The sequence below is a fragment of the Cryptococcus neoformans genome, chromosome 7 (assembly GCF_000149245.1).
Source record: "Cryptococcus neoformans var. grubii H99 chromosome 7, complete sequence".
Classification (NCBI taxonomy): Eukaryota; Fungi; Basidiomycota; class Tremellomycetes; order Tremellales; family Cryptococcaceae; genus Cryptococcus; species Cryptococcus neoformans.
The window spans coordinates 285,001-300,131 of NC_026751.1; the positions used below are offsets into that span (position 1 = coordinate 285,001).

At 46.9% G+C, this 15,131-nt stretch overlaps 6 protein-coding genes and 5 non-coding genes; 8 read left to right on the forward strand and 3 right to left on the reverse strand.

Moving 5' to 3' along the window:
* CNAG_06614 (glycerophosphodiesterase) overlaps positions 1 to 366 on the forward strand; it is a 2,645-nt gene extending 2,279 nt beyond the window's left edge. Inside the window, exon 9 of the mRNA XM_012195345.1 lies at positions 1 to 366. This exon is cut by the window's left edge and continues 115 nt beyond it.
* Positions 367 to 579: 213 nt separating this feature from the next.
* CNAG_12632 lies at positions 580 to 1,617 on the reverse strand. The gene is made up of 2 exons (XR_001045940.1): positions 1,418 to 1,617; positions 580 to 1,358 (listed from the first exon to the last, which is right to left on the reverse strand). It is a non-coding gene; the product is annotated as a hypothetical RNA (non-coding RNA).
* Positions 584 to 1,810, forward strand: CNAG_12633. The gene is made up of 4 exons (XR_001045941.1): positions 584 to 893; positions 966 to 1,345; positions 1,398 to 1,578; positions 1,622 to 1,810. It is a non-coding gene; the product is annotated as a hypothetical RNA (non-coding RNA).
* Positions 1,743 to 1,850, forward strand: CNAG_10075. Its single transcript has one exon. It is a non-coding gene; the product is annotated as a tRNA-Lys (tRNA).
* Positions 1,851 to 2,107: 257 nt separating this feature from the next.
* CNAG_06616 (hypothetical protein) lies at positions 2,108 to 4,351 on the forward strand. Its single transcript, XM_012194901.1, has 5 exons — positions 2,108 to 2,163; positions 2,216 to 2,328; positions 2,383 to 2,521; positions 2,575 to 2,874; positions 2,925 to 4,351. The coding sequence occupies exons 1-5, from the start codon at positions 2,155 to 2,157 to the stop codon at positions 4,137 to 4,139; spliced, it is 1,776 nt and encodes a 591-aa protein (XP_012050291.1). The 5' UTR covers positions 2,108 to 2,154; the 3' UTR covers positions 4,140 to 4,351.
* CNAG_06617 (hypothetical protein) lies at positions 4,156 to 7,440 on the reverse strand. XM_012194902.1 has 14 exons: positions 7,014 to 7,440; positions 6,919 to 6,961; positions 6,843 to 6,863; positions 6,618 to 6,777; positions 6,404 to 6,557; positions 6,251 to 6,346; positions 6,187 to 6,195; positions 6,062 to 6,141; positions 5,556 to 6,013; positions 5,469 to 5,506; positions 5,113 to 5,418; positions 4,938 to 5,058; positions 4,510 to 4,889; positions 4,156 to 4,459 (listed from the first exon to the last, which is right to left on the reverse strand). Exons 1-14 carry the CDS (start codon positions 7,287 to 7,289, stop codon positions 4,256 to 4,258), a joined length of 2,346 nt encoding a protein of 781 aa, XP_012050292.1. The 5' UTR covers positions 7,290 to 7,440; the 3' UTR covers positions 4,156 to 4,255.
* A 92-nt stretch (positions 7,441 to 7,532) lies between these two features.
* Positions 7,533 to 7,604, forward strand: CNAG_10076. Its single transcript has one exon. It is a non-coding gene; the product is annotated as a tRNA-Gly (tRNA).
* A 571-nt stretch (positions 7,605 to 8,175) lies between these two features.
* CNAG_07663 (hypothetical protein) lies at positions 8,176 to 9,279 on the forward strand. The gene is made up of 2 exons (XM_012195405.1): positions 8,176 to 8,549; positions 8,604 to 9,279. Exons 1-2 carry the CDS (start codon positions 8,442 to 8,444, stop codon positions 9,177 to 9,179), a joined length of 684 nt encoding a protein of 227 aa, XP_012050795.1. The 5' UTR covers positions 8,176 to 8,441; the 3' UTR covers positions 9,180 to 9,279.
* A 49-nt stretch (positions 9,280 to 9,328) lies between these two features.
* CNAG_12635 lies at positions 9,329 to 9,741 on the forward strand. The gene is made up of 2 exons (XR_001045942.1): positions 9,329 to 9,504; positions 9,553 to 9,741. It is a non-coding gene; the product is annotated as a hypothetical RNA (non-coding RNA).
* CNAG_07664 (mitochondrial protein) lies at positions 9,666 to 11,888 on the reverse strand. XM_012194903.1 has 7 exons: positions 11,736 to 11,888; positions 11,570 to 11,681; positions 11,414 to 11,517; positions 10,997 to 11,368; positions 10,424 to 10,948; positions 10,089 to 10,377; positions 9,666 to 10,035 (listed from the first exon to the last, which is right to left on the reverse strand). Exons 1-7 carry the CDS (start codon positions 11,877 to 11,879, stop codon positions 9,851 to 9,853), a joined length of 1,731 nt encoding a protein of 576 aa, XP_012050293.1. The 5' UTR covers positions 11,880 to 11,888; the 3' UTR covers positions 9,666 to 9,850.
* An 84-nt stretch (positions 11,889 to 11,972) lies between these two features.
* On the forward strand, positions 11,973 to 14,923 carry CNAG_06620 (mitochondrial Rho GTPase 1). XM_012195346.1 has 13 exons: positions 11,973 to 12,197; positions 12,268 to 12,326; positions 12,378 to 12,459; positions 12,516 to 12,658; positions 12,709 to 12,810; positions 12,864 to 12,983; positions 13,032 to 13,133; positions 13,180 to 13,593; positions 13,648 to 13,796; positions 13,842 to 13,889; positions 13,941 to 14,223; positions 14,280 to 14,411; positions 14,464 to 14,923. Exons 1-13 carry the CDS (start codon positions 12,155 to 12,157, stop codon positions 14,845 to 14,847), a joined length of 2,061 nt encoding a protein of 686 aa, XP_012050736.1. The 5' UTR covers positions 11,973 to 12,154; the 3' UTR covers positions 14,848 to 14,923.
* The last annotated feature ends 208 nt before the right edge of the window (positions 14,924 to 15,131 follow it).

Below are 15,131 nucleotides of genomic sequence, written 5' to 3' on the forward strand. Positions count from 1 at the left end.
TTGAAAAAAGGGTGAAGTTGTACGAATAGGAGCAAACACGACAATTCAATTGTCGAGGACTTTTTCACATTTCATGTCTTTTTCCTTATTTACCTGCCTTTCTTATCCTAGCATTCTTATTAGCATAGTTTATCGTTTTCTCTTTTCATTTCTTAATAATAATTTAGCATCCACCACCACCACCACCACCACCACCACCACCACCACCACCACCGCCACCATCACTGTTCTTTCTTGTTCCTAATCGATAATACGCTCCATCCTCTTCCATTGTACGGTAGTCGATGGGCATTTAGGCATTTTCATGTGATATTCATTTTGCACTTTTCAACCGCATGCCAAATAAACAAGAGCAAATAACCAAAGGCAAAAGTGAACAGGTTCGCATCTGTGTGGAATAATAAATTCGCCACCCAAGTTTTGCGACGGGGGATGATGATCTTTGACGATACGGGGAGCCAGTTTTGTGGCAAGTCATGTTAGCCATAACCTTGCGGGGGTAGCGGCTGTATGAAACAAAAAGGAAGACGGAAGAAAGTAGAACGATATTAAGACATGAAATATGTTTTCATTAGAATAGGAGGCGATACATAGGGAAAAGGAGTGTCGCTACTGCTGGATACTGGACGTATGTTACGTACGTTTGCGGAACCTGCCAAAATAATAAAATAAAGGGCGCACACAGGAATCTAGTAAGGTACGATGAGCGAGGAGTACGTGGGGTATGAGTACTTATATCTCTTGGCATCAGATAAAACGAACCAGCGTCAACAAACCATGATGTATAAATTATGAACCAGCTGTGGATCTATGATGTCTAGTCCCCATCTGTCCTTTTGAGCATGAAGGATACCATAGCACATGGGAAGCCAATCGTCTAAACCATCATACGAGTAAGTAGTGTCGCTGAGATGGCTGGAGATCCCCGCTGCAGATTCGAGGATTATTGACGCGTCGCACACCAGACCTGCATCGCTAGACTCCAGAGCTCCAACGCCTGTCCAGACGCCACAGCCCATATCATTGAAGAAGAGGAAGAAGACCAAACCTCACAACTGCAGCAAAGAGCTCAACATTCTCGCTGCGTATCGGCCCTCATCCTATTCGCCACCCGAAAGCACGTTGACGAAACCAATGGGCTGGGAGAACACTAAGCTACTACCCAGTGAGAGGCTGAGAAGACAGTTAGAGGAAATGGAAGGGGAAATTATGGCCAAGCGGAGAATGAAAGAGTACCAAGCCAGGATCGGCCTTAGCAATGGGAGGCAGAAGGCAGTGCGACAAGAAGGAAGGGCCAAGAAGAGAGATGATAATGAGCCTTCTGGATATGACGTTGCGATTACTAGTGAGTCGTCCTCCTAACAGCGCCAGCACGGAATTAATGTCCAGCTTGTCAGAACGACCTTGACGGACCCACCCATCAGTGGCAATAATTATAGACTATCTGCTTATTGTGACCTATACTCTCCCGTCATGCGATGTGAGACGCCTTTACAGCGTCTGTACACGCATGTTCCTTGCGAATCTTGCGCAATTGATAAACTCTATCTGAGTTATGTCAGACAATCGAGGGTTCAGGTAAGTCTAAGGCTGTAAAGTTGATAGACCTGACACCGCACAGTATTGAGTGATAGTATGCTGAAAAGATGTCATCGCACTTGCATTGCTTTGGAAGGAAATGTGGAAGTGTTTTAGGGGACTTATGCGTAGTATCCGTGCGGAATTTGTTGAAATCAACTAAGGCCCCCGTGGCGCAATCGGTAGCGCGCACGACTCTTAGAGTCTGCTTGAACCGGTTACGGGCCATCATCTCAATCGTGCGGTTGCGGGTTCGAGCCCCGCCGGAGGCTTCCTTTTTGCTTTTTTTTTTTTTTTTTTTTTTTTTTCTACTTTACAAAGTAAAGTAGAACATCTGTACGACGGTATGCAGCGCAACACAAGATGAGCTCTATCATATGGGCAGCCAAACAACAGCCATGCATTTTTTTGAGAGAGAAAGATCGTTTGGACATGACATCACAATGAGCCGCGAGAACCCAACGGAAGGTGGAGGCCGAAACCACCACGATGCTCCCCATCTGATGCCAGACTTCAACTGATTTGCCGTTCTCATCTCACTTCATATATTTTCTAAAGTGTGACAGATAAGACAGCATGGATCAAGCAAGTATTCAGTCTCTTTGACGTCTAGTATGATGCGTTCTAATAGTCGCAGAACGCTTTCAGATCTCTCCTTTCGGCCCCTCGTGCAGGCGGATCAAGTTCATCTCGAGGGGTGCTTGGTGCACCTCCTCCCAAACGTGGATGGGGTCTGAAGGCCAAAGAAGGGTCAGTAATCTCTCTGAATATACCAAAAACTGCATCTACTGACTAGGTCTCTAGGTATGAGAAGAAAGAAGAGCCGCCGAAAGAAAAGGAAAACCGGCTTGCTTTCGCTCCTCGGCAGCAGATGAAAAAGGACAGCAAATACAAAGATAGAGCAGACCTACGTAGAAAAGGTGCTGACGATGAATTCAAATCGGTATGCACCTATAGATACGGCTTATCAGATGAGTTGCTAACTAAGATCAATAGGTGGAAAAGCTGCTTGAAGACTTTGAAGCTCGTAAGGCCAACGCCACCGCGGAAGAGCTGGATGCCATTGAAAAGCAAAGAGCCTACCTTGGTGGTGACGCTGAGCACTCAGTACTGGTAAAGGGCTTGGACTATGCTTTACTCGCGGCCAGGAAAGCGGAGTTGGCGAGAGAAGAAGCTGAGGATGTGGACGAGGAGCTTGAGGAACTTGGAAGAGGACTGAAAGGCAAAAAGAATGCAGGGGTGGAAAAGGACATTGCTGAGGAAGAAAAGGCCAAGCAGGAGGCTCTCGGAAGAGGGGTAAGTTCGACGAATAGCTCATTAACATCGCTAGTCTGACGGCTATGTAGTTCAAATCCATCGCCCAAAAGAAGGCTGAAGCAAAAGCTGCTGTAGGCGGGAAGAAGAAGAAGAAAAAGAAGGCCAAAGTCGAAAGCATCGATGCCTCTGCTCCTGCTGCATCTCAGGCCACTGACATGCCGAAGGATACAGAAACAACAAAACCTGTCGAAGAAACTCAAACAGTGACTAAACTAGCTCCTCCTCTTCCCGAATCAGATGAGGATGAGAACATCTTCGGTGATGTTGGGGAATATGATCTTAGGGCAGCTGCTGGGCCCGAGTCCGATTCAGATGATGAGGATGAAATAATGAGCGTTGACACCAAAGAACGCCACAGCGAAGGGATGGTTTCGAGAGGAAGGAGTCGCAGTCGATCATTTTCTAGAGATAGATCGTACTCTCGGGACCACTCTGTGTCAAGGAACCATGGCTATGGAAAAGGATTAGGACCGAGATCGCCTGGGAGGAGGCATTCGCCTGGAAAAGGGACGAGGTCAAGATCGAGGGAATACAGGTATCTTTCAAGATCAAGGGAATATTCCGGTCGACGGTATTCTCGGTCACCTTCTTACGACCGGTACGACCGTAGACGCTCCCCTTCACCATATCGGCGGCGCTTTCCTTCGCCATACCGCCAACGTCGACGTTCTCCTTACTCTCGTTCTCGTAGTCCCGTCTATAAAGGGGATTACAAGCGTCGCAGAACAGACTACGATAGGTCATCTTCCCCCAGGCGAAGGTATGCTTCTCGATCTCGATCTCCCCCTCACCGTCGATATCCACCTTCTCCTTCCCCAAAGAGTCGATCTATCTCCAGATCGCCACCTGCCCCTGCTCGGGAGCGGTCTCGCACGCGCTCTCTCTCTCCCATCCTCCACTATTCTTATCCCGCTCTATCTCCTTCTCGTTCACCATCTCCATCTTCAGACGAGGGCCCGGCGGCAGGCACCCGCCTCCAACCTCTCGCTTCTTCTGCTATCCCATCTCTCAAGACCTTCTTGGCTGCTCAAGATGCCGCGTCTAAAGAGGCGGAGAAGAAGGCAAGAAAGGCCAAATGGCGAGCTCAGCAAGGATTGCCTGCACAGGAGGGTGATGAGGGTGACTTTAACTCTGGTAAGGGCAAGGACATGAATGAGAAGCAAAAAGCAAACAGAGATTACCAGCTCTTGATGAACAAGTTGAATAAAGAGAAACAAGGGGAGAAGAGCGGCAACAAAGGGTGAGCTGGACAGATATATATACGGATATCATATGTACAACCTGCATTGATAAATATATATGTATTTCGAACTTGTAAAGCACAAATAGATATATCTTTCCCTTCCGTCCGATTGACTAGCTACTCCTTACCAGCCGAAATATCTCTCATCCTTCCATCCACCAAAGGGCTTACGATGGCCAGATCCGCTAGATTAGCCTCACCGCCATCGTCTTTAGGAAGTACGATGCCATCATATTGAGGCCTTTCCTGTGTTGGAGGGGTTTGAATTGGCGACCAAGCTCCAGGCATGTGATTACGAGCTTGACGCATAGCTTGGCCGGCCTATGAAGTATCAGCGACCGACTTACCACATGCAGGAGGAATCTACTCACCAGCACGTCTAATCCGCTCATATGTTCATGCTTTGCAACGTGCAAAGCATTCCTAATTGTTCCCCAATCATGCTGTACGACGTGCCTTCTTAGTCTACCCCACGCGGAAGATTCAGAAATCTCGGAGTTCGGCGACAAAGCATTAGGTGGCAAAGAAGCAGATGTGAGATGATTGGGTGAAGTCATGCGGTCCTGAGGTGATTTGAATTGAGCGGCCAGAAGATTCCTCTTCGGTGAAGACGAGAGTGATGCCGAAGGAGATGATTGAGACTGGGACGTGTGTTCCGCACGGGCACGAGATAGCACTTGCGAGGTTCGACGAGAAAGGTGGGAATGGGCAGCTTCTTCAAGCTGCTTGTGACGGAAGATATAAGAGGACCCTTTTTATAATGTCAGACCACAGCCACGGTCGATAACTTTAGACTTACCGAGAAGGAAGCTTCTCAATATACTGGACATAATTTGTCCATTCTCATCGTCTACAATAAAATTTCTATTCTTCAATGCTTCGAATCCGTCATATCCTTGAGCCATGTAGTCTCTAGTAATCTGCGACATGTATCAGTGATCGTCCAGGTCTTGTCAAAAAGAAGCTACACTCACAACCTTGTACATCCTCCCGCCTTCCTCATTCTTAACTTCCTCGCCCAACTGCAATTTTTTCTGTTTGACCACCACTGTGGTGCCATCTTCTTGTTCCTTGAAATCTACCATGTCCGCAGGATCTTCCCAGTCATCGTCGTCTTTCTTCGGTTGCGCAAGCTGGTGTACAGACAAAATTCGCTGTCCAGGGGGCCTGGTGTGGTCCCATTTTACCGCGAGACCAGAGACAATGGGAAAACGGCCTTCCTGAGCCGGCCATTTCGAAAGAGCCGACTCTAAAGCATTCCATATGCCTTTACCGTCAAGCTAGAAAATGTTAACGGCCACCTGATGATCATACATCGCGCGTTGCGTACCTCGATGCAGACAACGGGATCGTCGAAAGGAAGGATTTCTGAATAAGGTCCTTAATATGCAGGCTGACATGGCTTCAGGAAGCTCACCTAAGATATCACCCAAAGAGATCTTTCCAGGCCCATATTGTGAATCGCCTCTCAATGTACCTCCACAGAGAATGGCTGCATCAGCATCTCCTTCATACTCGTCTCCGAGACCTCCTTCTTTGTCTTTCGCCTGTACAATGCTCTCGGCGTATGCATGCCTCAGTACATCCGCGATCCAATTGCCCAATCCGCTTTCCTGTGTCCTGACTACTTCTGATCGGGCATCGAATGGGGTAAGAGTAAAGCATACCGGTTTGGTGAGGGCCTCAGATACGGAAGACAACAAGGATTTGACAAGCTCCTCAAACGGTGGTGATGAGGGTGAAGAAGGGAGAACATAGAGATGTTTTCCTGTCAAAGATGTTATGAGCTGGCGACGAATAGATCCTAAAGGGGCAGGAGTGACGGTGAGATTGGCAGAGGTGAGGTCACGGAAATCGGTACCGGACTTGATGAGCCTACATGAAGTGTAAATCGGAGATCACAATAAACTAAATCACACTTACCGAACACCATGGTCTTCTGTAGTTCCGGGCACATCCTTTCGTCCAGCATAACCTTCCCAAGATGTTGCACCTTTACCGATCTACGAAAGGTTAGGGATACACTTTTGAAACTCTGCGCAACATACATAATATATCTGTTAGAAGATTAGAACATCAGTTCTGCGATCAATAAATTGGCAAGCTGCTTACGTGGTCGTGACCTCCGATAATGAGATCTATACCATGTTCATTCTGGACTCCGGGTTTGTCTGCCACTGCTCCTAGTTCAGTAGCCAACCGAATGTCCTAGATCGGGTCAGCTAACTCCGCTGATCGCAACGATGGATAGGCGGCATAGCTCACATTTGGTACTCGACAATGTGTTAAAGCAATAATAATGTCCACCTGGTGTTCGCCGTTGGGATCGCGAAGTTCTCGAGACAACTCCAGGGCTGTATCCTTCATCGAACGATATTTGAAATTATGAGGCCAGGAAGGAATTGTGGCTATCCAATCCCTGTTGATGTTCAATCCGTATCAATGATGAGAATCACTCGCGGCTCCGACTCCAACTTACTTCTCCACTAAACCAATGAGGCCAATCTTCACTCCGCATCGTTCCGTAACGATGAAACGCTTGAGAGGTTCCGGTTGACGACCCGTGTTGCAGTCAACGATGTTCGAGAGCAACCATGGGAAGCTGGTAGACTCTATAAGTTTTGTAAGATGGGGAAAGCCTACACGAAGCCCAGTCAATACCAGTCGATAGACTTGCCGGCGAATTCTCTTGTCGCTTGCTTACCAAAGTCGAAGTCATGATTTCCTGGTTACCGAGCATCAGCAGTTAATTTGCTGATGTTATTGTGAGCGATACTCACCTACACACGCATAATCTACCTTCAGAGCATTCATGATTGGTACCTGCAGATACGTTCAACAGCACTTCTTGGCGCATCTTCAAGTCATAACTTGCCATGTGTGATCCTCTGGTCACCGAACTTTCGACGCTGGGATTGAAAACATCACCGGCAAAAAGCACCAATCCTTCTTTGCTCGCGCCTTCTTGGTCATCTTGATCTTCAATCTGTCTATTGGCCCATTTGCTTCTTTCGCTTAAAAGCAATTCTGCGAACTGAGAAACAGTGATCGTCCTGTCCGAAGAATTGTCTTCGGGAGCTCCAGGTTGAGGGTTGTACTTTTGGTTGACTCTGTAAACGTCGTTGAAGCAGAGCAATGGGATTGTTCTCATTACGGCTGTTGATGAATCGTTCAAGAATAGGAAAATGTAGAAATGGGATGCAGTTCTCTATGCTCATCCCATTATATCACGCACTGACCGAGAACGCGCGCGCGTACGGACATTGAGGGTAAGTAAGTAGGACAAATAACCAGGTGCAGCGAATCAACTTTGGGATAATGTCATGTAATGTACATAATATGAAGCCAAATTAGTTCAAACACATTAATTACTCCGGTATTTTAATGGTATGAGGCGCTAATCGTCTAGTGGTTAGGATGGCTCCCTTCCAAGGAGTCGACCGGCGTTCGAATCGCCGTTGGCGCACACGATCTTTTTGCATGGAAATCATTAATTAATTATATTTTTGATTTATTTATTTCGCATCTCAAGGTCAACCGTACTTCAAAATGGAAGCAAATCGCCATTGCATAACTGCTGATCTCGATCTCTTCAGTTTCTTTCGTTAGGTGACTAGACTTGGAACTTTCCTCAACTATCCACGGGCGTCCTTTTTCTTATTTTGTTAATGGTTGTAGATTAGGTCATATACATCACTGAAAATGTTTCATTCCGAAATGGGCTGAACGCCGCCCATCCTACCGAATATATAACATGGAAACCAGCGTACGGTTTTTGTTGATAGTGAGATTTGCCAGACCATCTACTGTGACGTGTAGCTCTTTTCGAGGCTCGCAAACCGTGCTAAGAGGGGCACCAGAGCTAGTCTGCAGGCCCAAAGGAAGGTTGAATATGAAAATAGTCCAGCTAGTGATCTTTGGATCGCACTGAGTCATGTTAATACTTAGTGGCAGGGAGGTAAATTCGCTATTTAATCAACGAACTAACAATGAGTTGCGAAAGGTATATATACCTCAGTGTTCTCTAGGAAAATCCTTTTCTCCCCCTATCAGATACCTACTTATCCATATCGCCACCGTTCCTTTCTCTCAGCTCCTGCACCTATTACCCAGCTCTTTTCCTCTGAGCCCTCAGCTTCTGTATCACCCAACGATTTGTTATTATATATCCATTTCGACCACCGATCGCGACGCACATCGTCAAGCTTGAACGATTAACCGATACAAACCTGACTGAGTGGCACACTCTTACCGACCCAATTTCCTAATATATTAAATCTGACTAATCGAACCATTCCCCATAATGGCACACAATGCTGCAGAAGAAGAGGAGTCTGTTCAAGCTCGGCTTTACAAGTCAATTAATAATAGTATAGGTGAGGCCTCTTATCGCTATGAAAAATTTATTAAGGTCCGTATTTGGTTATCTGTACATCACGCTGTGTAAAACTGACCAGGATCGAAGGACCAATATGCTCCAAACACCAACTTGATTCCTGGACGAACTTTTACTGGTATCACCAACTTGGATCAACTGTACAATGCCCGGGAGCTCATTCTCAACGCTGGCACTGCCATTGAAATACTATTTTTTCCGTGCATTTCAAGTAATGTCTCCTCCACATACTCCGTCATCCTCAACGAGAGGATTCCATGGAATGAGCTACCGAATCTTCGCTATTTGTCCATTACTGCCCCTCTCTTTTATAAAAGCCCAAGCGGCTTTGAATCCTACGAGATATACCTTCCTGAGCCGGGCGAAGAGTTCAGAGGCCTGGATCATTTGGAATTAGTGCTCACATGCGACATGTGTAGTAACAAGGACATAATGTCGTTTCTAGACGATTACGGCTATACCTTGGTAGAACAAATTGGCCGAAAGCTTTTCAAGGGCAAAAGACAAAAGAAACCATTGATATTGTTTGTGCCGGGTCACAATATTGAAAGGTCTTCGTGGGGATACAAGTATCTCAAAGAACCAACTTTGGCCATTCAGCAACACATAGACAACTGGTATGCAGCTTCGGGCATGATTGAATGATGGATGAACGTTGTTAGCAGAGTTTGTTTATAAATGTATATAGATATCCATGTTTAGTATTAACTACGTTGAGAGTCACATGCCATCCACCTATCTGTGAACAAATCGATCCCTTAGACAATAATCCGATAAATCCTTACTCATCAAGCCCTTGTCACCCAAATCTCTCATTCGCCATTTTACGTCTTATTACTTTTTCGATCCACGATTGAAGTATATCGTGGTACTCGAACTTAAATTTCCCCCTCTCCTCTGGTTCAGTAATGAAGTATAAGAGGGTGCTTTGCTCGCAGTCGCGGGTGAGAGGCCAAAATCCGTCTACATGGTAAGTGGCCGCGCTCTCTGTATAGACAACGATTCCATCGTTCATTAGTAAACAAATACTTGCGACCCAATTCAGTCTGTTACCTAGGCAGAACCACAGGTGGTGAGGGGCTCACTTTCGGGGAGGCTGCGTTAGAGTAACTAAATCACACCAACGGCCAGCGAAAACGAATGAGGAACATATTCAAGGATGAGAAAATCTTACAGTAGAAGGAAATGTACGGTTTATGCATGTGCCCTTACTTTAGCTACTATTACCCGTTATCTTGATTGTCCTCTAATGAACCTCTCTGAGAGAAGCATTTTTATAGTCTTCCAATCTAACGCCCAACAGTCGAGCATTGTTATCACAAGAACTCAATCCCAACGCCTACGCCAAAGCCTCTAGCCATCCTCTCGCCCTTCCTGCCTATCAAAGGCAATGCAAAGTTGAGCTCAACCCTCAGCGGCTCGAGGCGGTAGACGAGACCGAGGCCAACACTAACGTCGGGTGTAGAGTACATCTTAGCAATATTTTCCGCAAAGCCTCTCGCTGCGATACGGATCAGCAATATGCAAAGAAAAAAAACAGTAGAGACGACGTACATGTATCATACGCGACGACCTTGCCACCGTTTAAGAATCCATGAAGCTTCAATGGCCAGTGCTCTTTCTTCGGTATAGGCGCGAACACTGACAGACCCAACGCCCAACTCATATCCCCTCCGAGAGAATCTGGGCCATCTCGACGGCCGACACCTCCAACCTTCCAGCCTCGGATGGAATTGGGTCCACCAAGAAAGGTTCGATCGGGGAGATAAGTTGTGGAAGGAGAAGTAGGAGAATGAGGGAAAAGGGGGTAGAGAACGGTGGTCAGAGATGCGATGGAGTAGTGCTACAAGACGTTAGGCTTAGCTTTCAATCGAAATGAACAGACTTACGACACCGGAACCAGGTATAAGTTCTCGGGAGAGTTGTGATTGTGTGATGGACTTGATAAAATGAGCAAACTTGGAGGAACCGGGCAAGCCGGCATACTCATGTGTCATTTTAAGGAGACGACCGGAAGTACCCATCCAAGGGTCATCTCGAGTATCAGAAGTCCAAGTATGACAGATGGAAGATTTGGTGGAAGGAACAGCGAGCTCGCGGATGGAGACAGACGCATTGGGAGTCAATCGATCAATCTCGCGGTCTACGAGCTCGTATTGGAGATCATGGGTACCCCATGGAGTGATAGCGCTTAACTTAGCCCGTCCGCCTTGGGCACGTTCACGATGAGAAGCAAAAGCTGAATTGTCTCTGTCAAGAGAGAAAGCAGAGAGGGCGAACGAAAGAAGAGGAGAAGCGAAAAGAGGGGTGGAAAGGGAGACTTGGTAGGCTGACTTAGTCTTGGTACCTAAAGACGCTGTTCCTTCCAGAGTCTCGGCGCCCCCAAAGACATTTCGTATTCTTGCGGTGACGTTCTATTGGGTATTCAGCGTGGAGTTTGAATGTAAGATATTATGACTTACGCCTCCGCCTTCCCCACCACCAATCTCAGTGCCAGCCTTCAGAAACAGCCTTCCCTTTTCTCTCAAAGCAAGCACAAGTTCAACCTCATCCGGGTCCCCACCTCTCCTAGGCTCAAGTCGTACGCCAGAGTGATCCATATCAAACACACCAAACTTGTCTACATGCTGCACCAATGTTCGCGTTGTCAAGAGAATCTGATGGAGAGTAATCGGGGGAGGAGGGGCCGGGTGAAGCCAAGAAGGAATCCTAGGGTGAGGTTTTGACAAGAAGGGTGAGAGTAATGCTGAAGTGAAAGAAGACCGAGTGGTAGGCGGAGGAGGAGCAAGCCGAATAGACGTCAAGCGAAGAGGTCGTTCCATGTTGCTTGTTACCTGCAGGTCGTTAGCTCAATGTAACCTTATATTCCAGACACTCACAACTTCACCGACGCGCCTTTGGGCCTGTTCATACTCTCCTCTAAGCCTACGCTGGAACTCCTCCTCTTGCCATTGTCGAAGCTTTTCCGGATCCTCCGTGATAGCTGCAGCATGTTAGTCGAATGGGCAAGCCAACGTGCACCTTGTGTAACTCACGCTCTGTAGCAAGTGCTGGACCAGTTGGAGGCGGCCGTTCGGTGCCAAGAGCCTGTCTAAATATTGAGCTGGCCAGAGGCGCTTGTATGGACGGTGGCAGTACGGGATTTTCCTGTACAATTTCATGAGCATCTTTATACACCTCGACAAAAGAGAAATAACGAACTGTTCTGCCAAAATCGGTCCTTGGAACACGCTCTGGTTGAGGTTTTTCCGGAGATTCAATGTCAATCTCAGCTACTTGGACCGACTTGGGCCTGTCCTCCGCGTTTGGGTCCATTTTATGTAGCTGTTTTTGTATAGCGGTCATAGAAAAACGCGAATGTCATAATCGGAAATGCGATTTTGTAAACGGAAGCAAATTTCGGGAACAGCGCAGAAGAGTTCAAAGACTCGTCGACTGCCCGGCTGCCTATACACTTGTTCAATTGTCATACTTTTCAAAACTATTTTACCACGGGCCCAAAGAAGGACACACAATACGCCCCGATAACAAGGGCTCCCCAGCGTATACCTCCTGATCCATACAAACAAAAAGCACCTCGCAACACCGCCTAACACTTCTGATCAGCATTGTCACCCGGAATGCCCCGACGTGACTTGGTTCGCATTGTGTTGGTCGGAGATGGTCAGTAACTGCTTTTTCGACAGAGTGAACAGCTCGAAATAGAGTATTCTGACAACATCTTTCTATGCAGATGGCGTTGGAAAGTCATCTATCATTACTTCGCTCATCAAAGAAGCATTCGTCACAAATGTCCGTTCGCCGGCCTTTTTGCAGTGTTTGCACAAAACTGACTTGCTATAGGTACCTCATGTTGTTCCAGAAGTGACCATTCCACCAGAAATAACACCGGAGAACTTTACAACCTCTATCGTTGATACGTCTTGTATGCTTCTTTTCACTGAACTCCTTGAAACGCAGCCGCTGATTGGAGAACCATAGCGAACCCAAAGTCGAGGCCACACCTTCTCAGCTCTATATCACGAGCCCATGTCATTTGCTTGGTCTATTCTATTGCCGATACAAGCTCCTTTGATCGGGTAGCAGAGTACTGGTTGCCGTTGTTCAGAAGAGAAGGTATCAATGTGCGTTGCCCAGTTGATTGTTAGGTGACGCAGGCTGATGAATATCTCAGGTCCCAGTCATTCTTGTTGGCAACAAGATCGACTTACGTGGTGGAAGGGTCACCAACCAAGGCTTAGAGGATGAGAGTGCACCGATCATGCGCGAATTCAAGGTGCGTCGCGTTTTGCTTGCTAGGAGTTAGAGCTAACTTCTCTCGTATTATAGGAAGTGGAGACAGTTGTGGAGTGTTCCGCTTTACTGCCTCTCAACGTTTCAGAAGTCTTTTACTTTGCTCAGAAGGCTGTGTTACACCCCACTGCTCCTCTTTATGATTCCCGGGAACATGTAAATTACCATATCTCTTTGTCGTGATTTGCTGAGCTAATTTTTTAGACCTTGAAACCCAAATGCCTGGAAGCGTTAAAGCGGATATTCACCATCTCTGATGTAGACAAGGATGGTCTTCTCAATGCTCACGAGCTGAACCAGTTCCAAGTAAGTGGCTCGTTAATCCCATATTCAGCAGCTGATAGTTGCCTAGCAAAAATGTTTCTCTACACCTCTTCAATCCCAAGAACTTGATGGCATTCTCGAAATCGTCCGCTCTTATGATCCTTATGCGGTCCAACCCCTCCCCTCCTCTTCTCCTAACACTCCTCTTTCTCGCGATTCTTCATATGGCCAATTACATTATTTCAACAACAATGTCGCCCCGCCTTCTCCTCCTCAAGAAGGCATAACGGAGCTCGGTTTCTTGTACCTGCATACAATGTTCATTCAGCAAGGAAGAATGGAGACTACATGGACAGTTCTAAGGAAGTTTGGCTATGGGGAGAGCCTGGATTTGAGAGAAGATTTTTTGGCGCCAAAGTTCGACGTGCCGTCCGATTGCTCAGTAGAACTGAGTCCATTGGGCAACCAGTTCTTGACGGACATTTTTGAGGCATACGACAAGGTAAATCTAAAAAAATTGATAATATGGAAGATCCCAGCTGAGATTAAGATTTAGGATCAGGACGGAGCTCTTTCTCAGAATGAGCTTGACGACCTTTTCTCAACATCTCCTGGGAATCCATGGGTTTCACAGGGCTTCCCTGATACGACCATTACGGACGATATGGGTAGAGTCACGCTTCAAGGATGGTTGGCGCAATGGAGGTAAGTGTCAACAATGTGAGAACTGGCCCATCTGACCGCTTGTAGTATGACAACGCTTCTCAACCACCGAACGACTCTTAACTACCTCGCCTAGTGAGTAGCTATGCGGTTTTGACTGTTGGGATGTCAACTGACTTTCTTTAGCCTCGGATATTCCTCCTCTCCCGCCACCGATCTTCCTACTCCCACAGCCCTCCATGTCACTCGTCCACGTAAACAGGACCGGCGCCAACGAAAAGTCACCCGCAATGTCTTTCTATGCTATGTTTTGGGTGCCACTGGTTCCGGTAAAACTAGCTTGTTACGCTCGTTTGTAAACAGACCGTTCAAGGGTGGTGAGGATGGTTTGGGTGGGTATGAGCCAACTACGAAGGTATTGAGTGTCGTGAATTCTGTTGAAATGGAGGGAGTGGAGAAGTACTTGGTCGTAAGTGATACATGTCTCGTACAGAGAGGTTTCGAGGGCTGATAATAATTTCGTAGTTGCAAGAATTTGGATCAAAGTATGAGAGTGAAATATTACGAAATAGTAAACGATTGGATATGGCAGATATCATTATTTACGTTCACGATTCAAGTGATACAAACTCATTCTCCTACATTTCCAATCTTCGAGTGAGTTCAATTGACCTCAAGTATTGGATCCGCAATGCTCACCTTGGGATAGCAACAATATTCTTTAGATCATATCCCTTCCATATTTGTGGCTACCAAGTCCGACCTCGATTTAGCTCAGCAACGGCACGAAGTCCAACCCGATGTCTACTGCCGGCGCCTGGGCCTCCAGGCACCCATGGCCGTGTCATCCCGGTTAGGACCTCTACACAATCTCTGGGTAGCCATTACTCGTGTCGCCCTTGATCCCACATCATCCCTTCCTCGCGGGCCGAGCTCGCAAATGTCACCTGCCCAGAGAATACGGGTAGTTGCTCGTTGGGGTTTGGCTGCAACAACGATTAGCGCGGTCGTGGCCGTGTGGATGAGGTGGCAGGGATATAGCTTTAAGGGAATGTGGAGCTGGATGGCCAAGTTTGCTGGGTTAAGAACATGATAGAGCATGATTCGATTACCATTGTTCTATTTTTTGGTACACGTGTCGGGGATGCATAGGTGTATAGCGTTGCAAATTATAGTAATTTATGTTCGCTAAATATTATCGAGCGTGCGAAGCTTGGCTATGGTTGATCGCTACACGGCACAGAAATCATACAATTGATTTCGGACAATACAACGGTATGTTATGTCGATACAGACTCATCAATTATTTTGGCTACTCCCTGACCTGGTAGGCTACCCTGTATCGCCTTCGACACTGTAATCACTTTCATCATTTTC

Bases quoted from the DNA above. Each gene is read 5' to 3' on its own strand.
- CNAG_07663 (XM_012195405.1), top strand. From the start codon at position 8,442: ATGGCACACAATGCTGCAGAAGAAGAGGAGTCTGTTCAAGCTCGGCTT. The intron at 8,550-8,603 runs GTCCGTATTTGG...CCAGGATCGAAG, and splicing joins GCTATGAAAAATTTATTAAG to GACCAATATGCTCCAAACAC.
- CNAG_06616 (XM_012194901.1), top strand. The intron at 2,522-2,574 runs GTATGCACCTAT...TAAGATCAATAG, and splicing joins CTGACGATGAATTCAAATCG to GTGGAAAAGCTGCTTGAAGA. The intron at 2,875-2,924 runs GTAAGTTCGACG...ACGGCTATGTAG, and splicing joins AGGAGGCTCTCGGAAGAGGG to TTCAAATCCATCGCCCAAAA.
- CNAG_06617 (XM_012194902.1), bottom strand. From the start codon at position 7,289: ATGAGAACAATCCCATTGCTCTGCTTCAACGACGTTTACAGAGTCAAC. The intron at 6,778-6,842 runs GTAAGCAAGCGA...GGCTTCGTGTAG, and splicing joins AAATCATGACTTCGACTTTG to GCTTTCCCCATCTTACAAAA. The intron at 6,558-6,617 runs GTAAGTTGGAGT...GAACATCAACAG, and splicing joins CTCATTGGTTTAGTGGAGAA to GGATTGGATAGCCACAATTC.
- CNAG_07664 (XM_012194903.1), bottom strand. From the start codon at position 11,879: ATGACCGCTATACAAAAACAGCTACATAAAATGGACCCAAACGCGGAG. The intron at 11,682-11,735 runs GTTCGTTATTTC...GAAATTGTACAG, and splicing joins GGACCGATTTTGGCAGAACA to GAAAATCCCGTACTGCCACC. The intron at 10,036-10,088 runs GTACGTCGTCTC...TCCGTATCGCAG, and splicing joins GGTCGTCGCGTATGATACAT to CGAGAGGCTTTGCGGAAAAT.
- CNAG_06620 (XM_012195346.1), top strand. From the start codon at position 12,155: ATGCCCCGACGTGACTTGGTTCGCATTGTGTTGGTCGGAGATG. The intron at 12,460-12,515 runs GTATGCTTCTTT...GGAGAACCATAG, and splicing joins CTCTATCGTTGATACGTCTT to CGAACCCAAAGTCGAGGCCA. The intron at 12,811-12,863 runs GTGCGTCGCGTT...CTCGTATTATAG, and splicing joins CGATCATGCGCGAATTCAAG to GAAGTGGAGACAGTTGTGGA.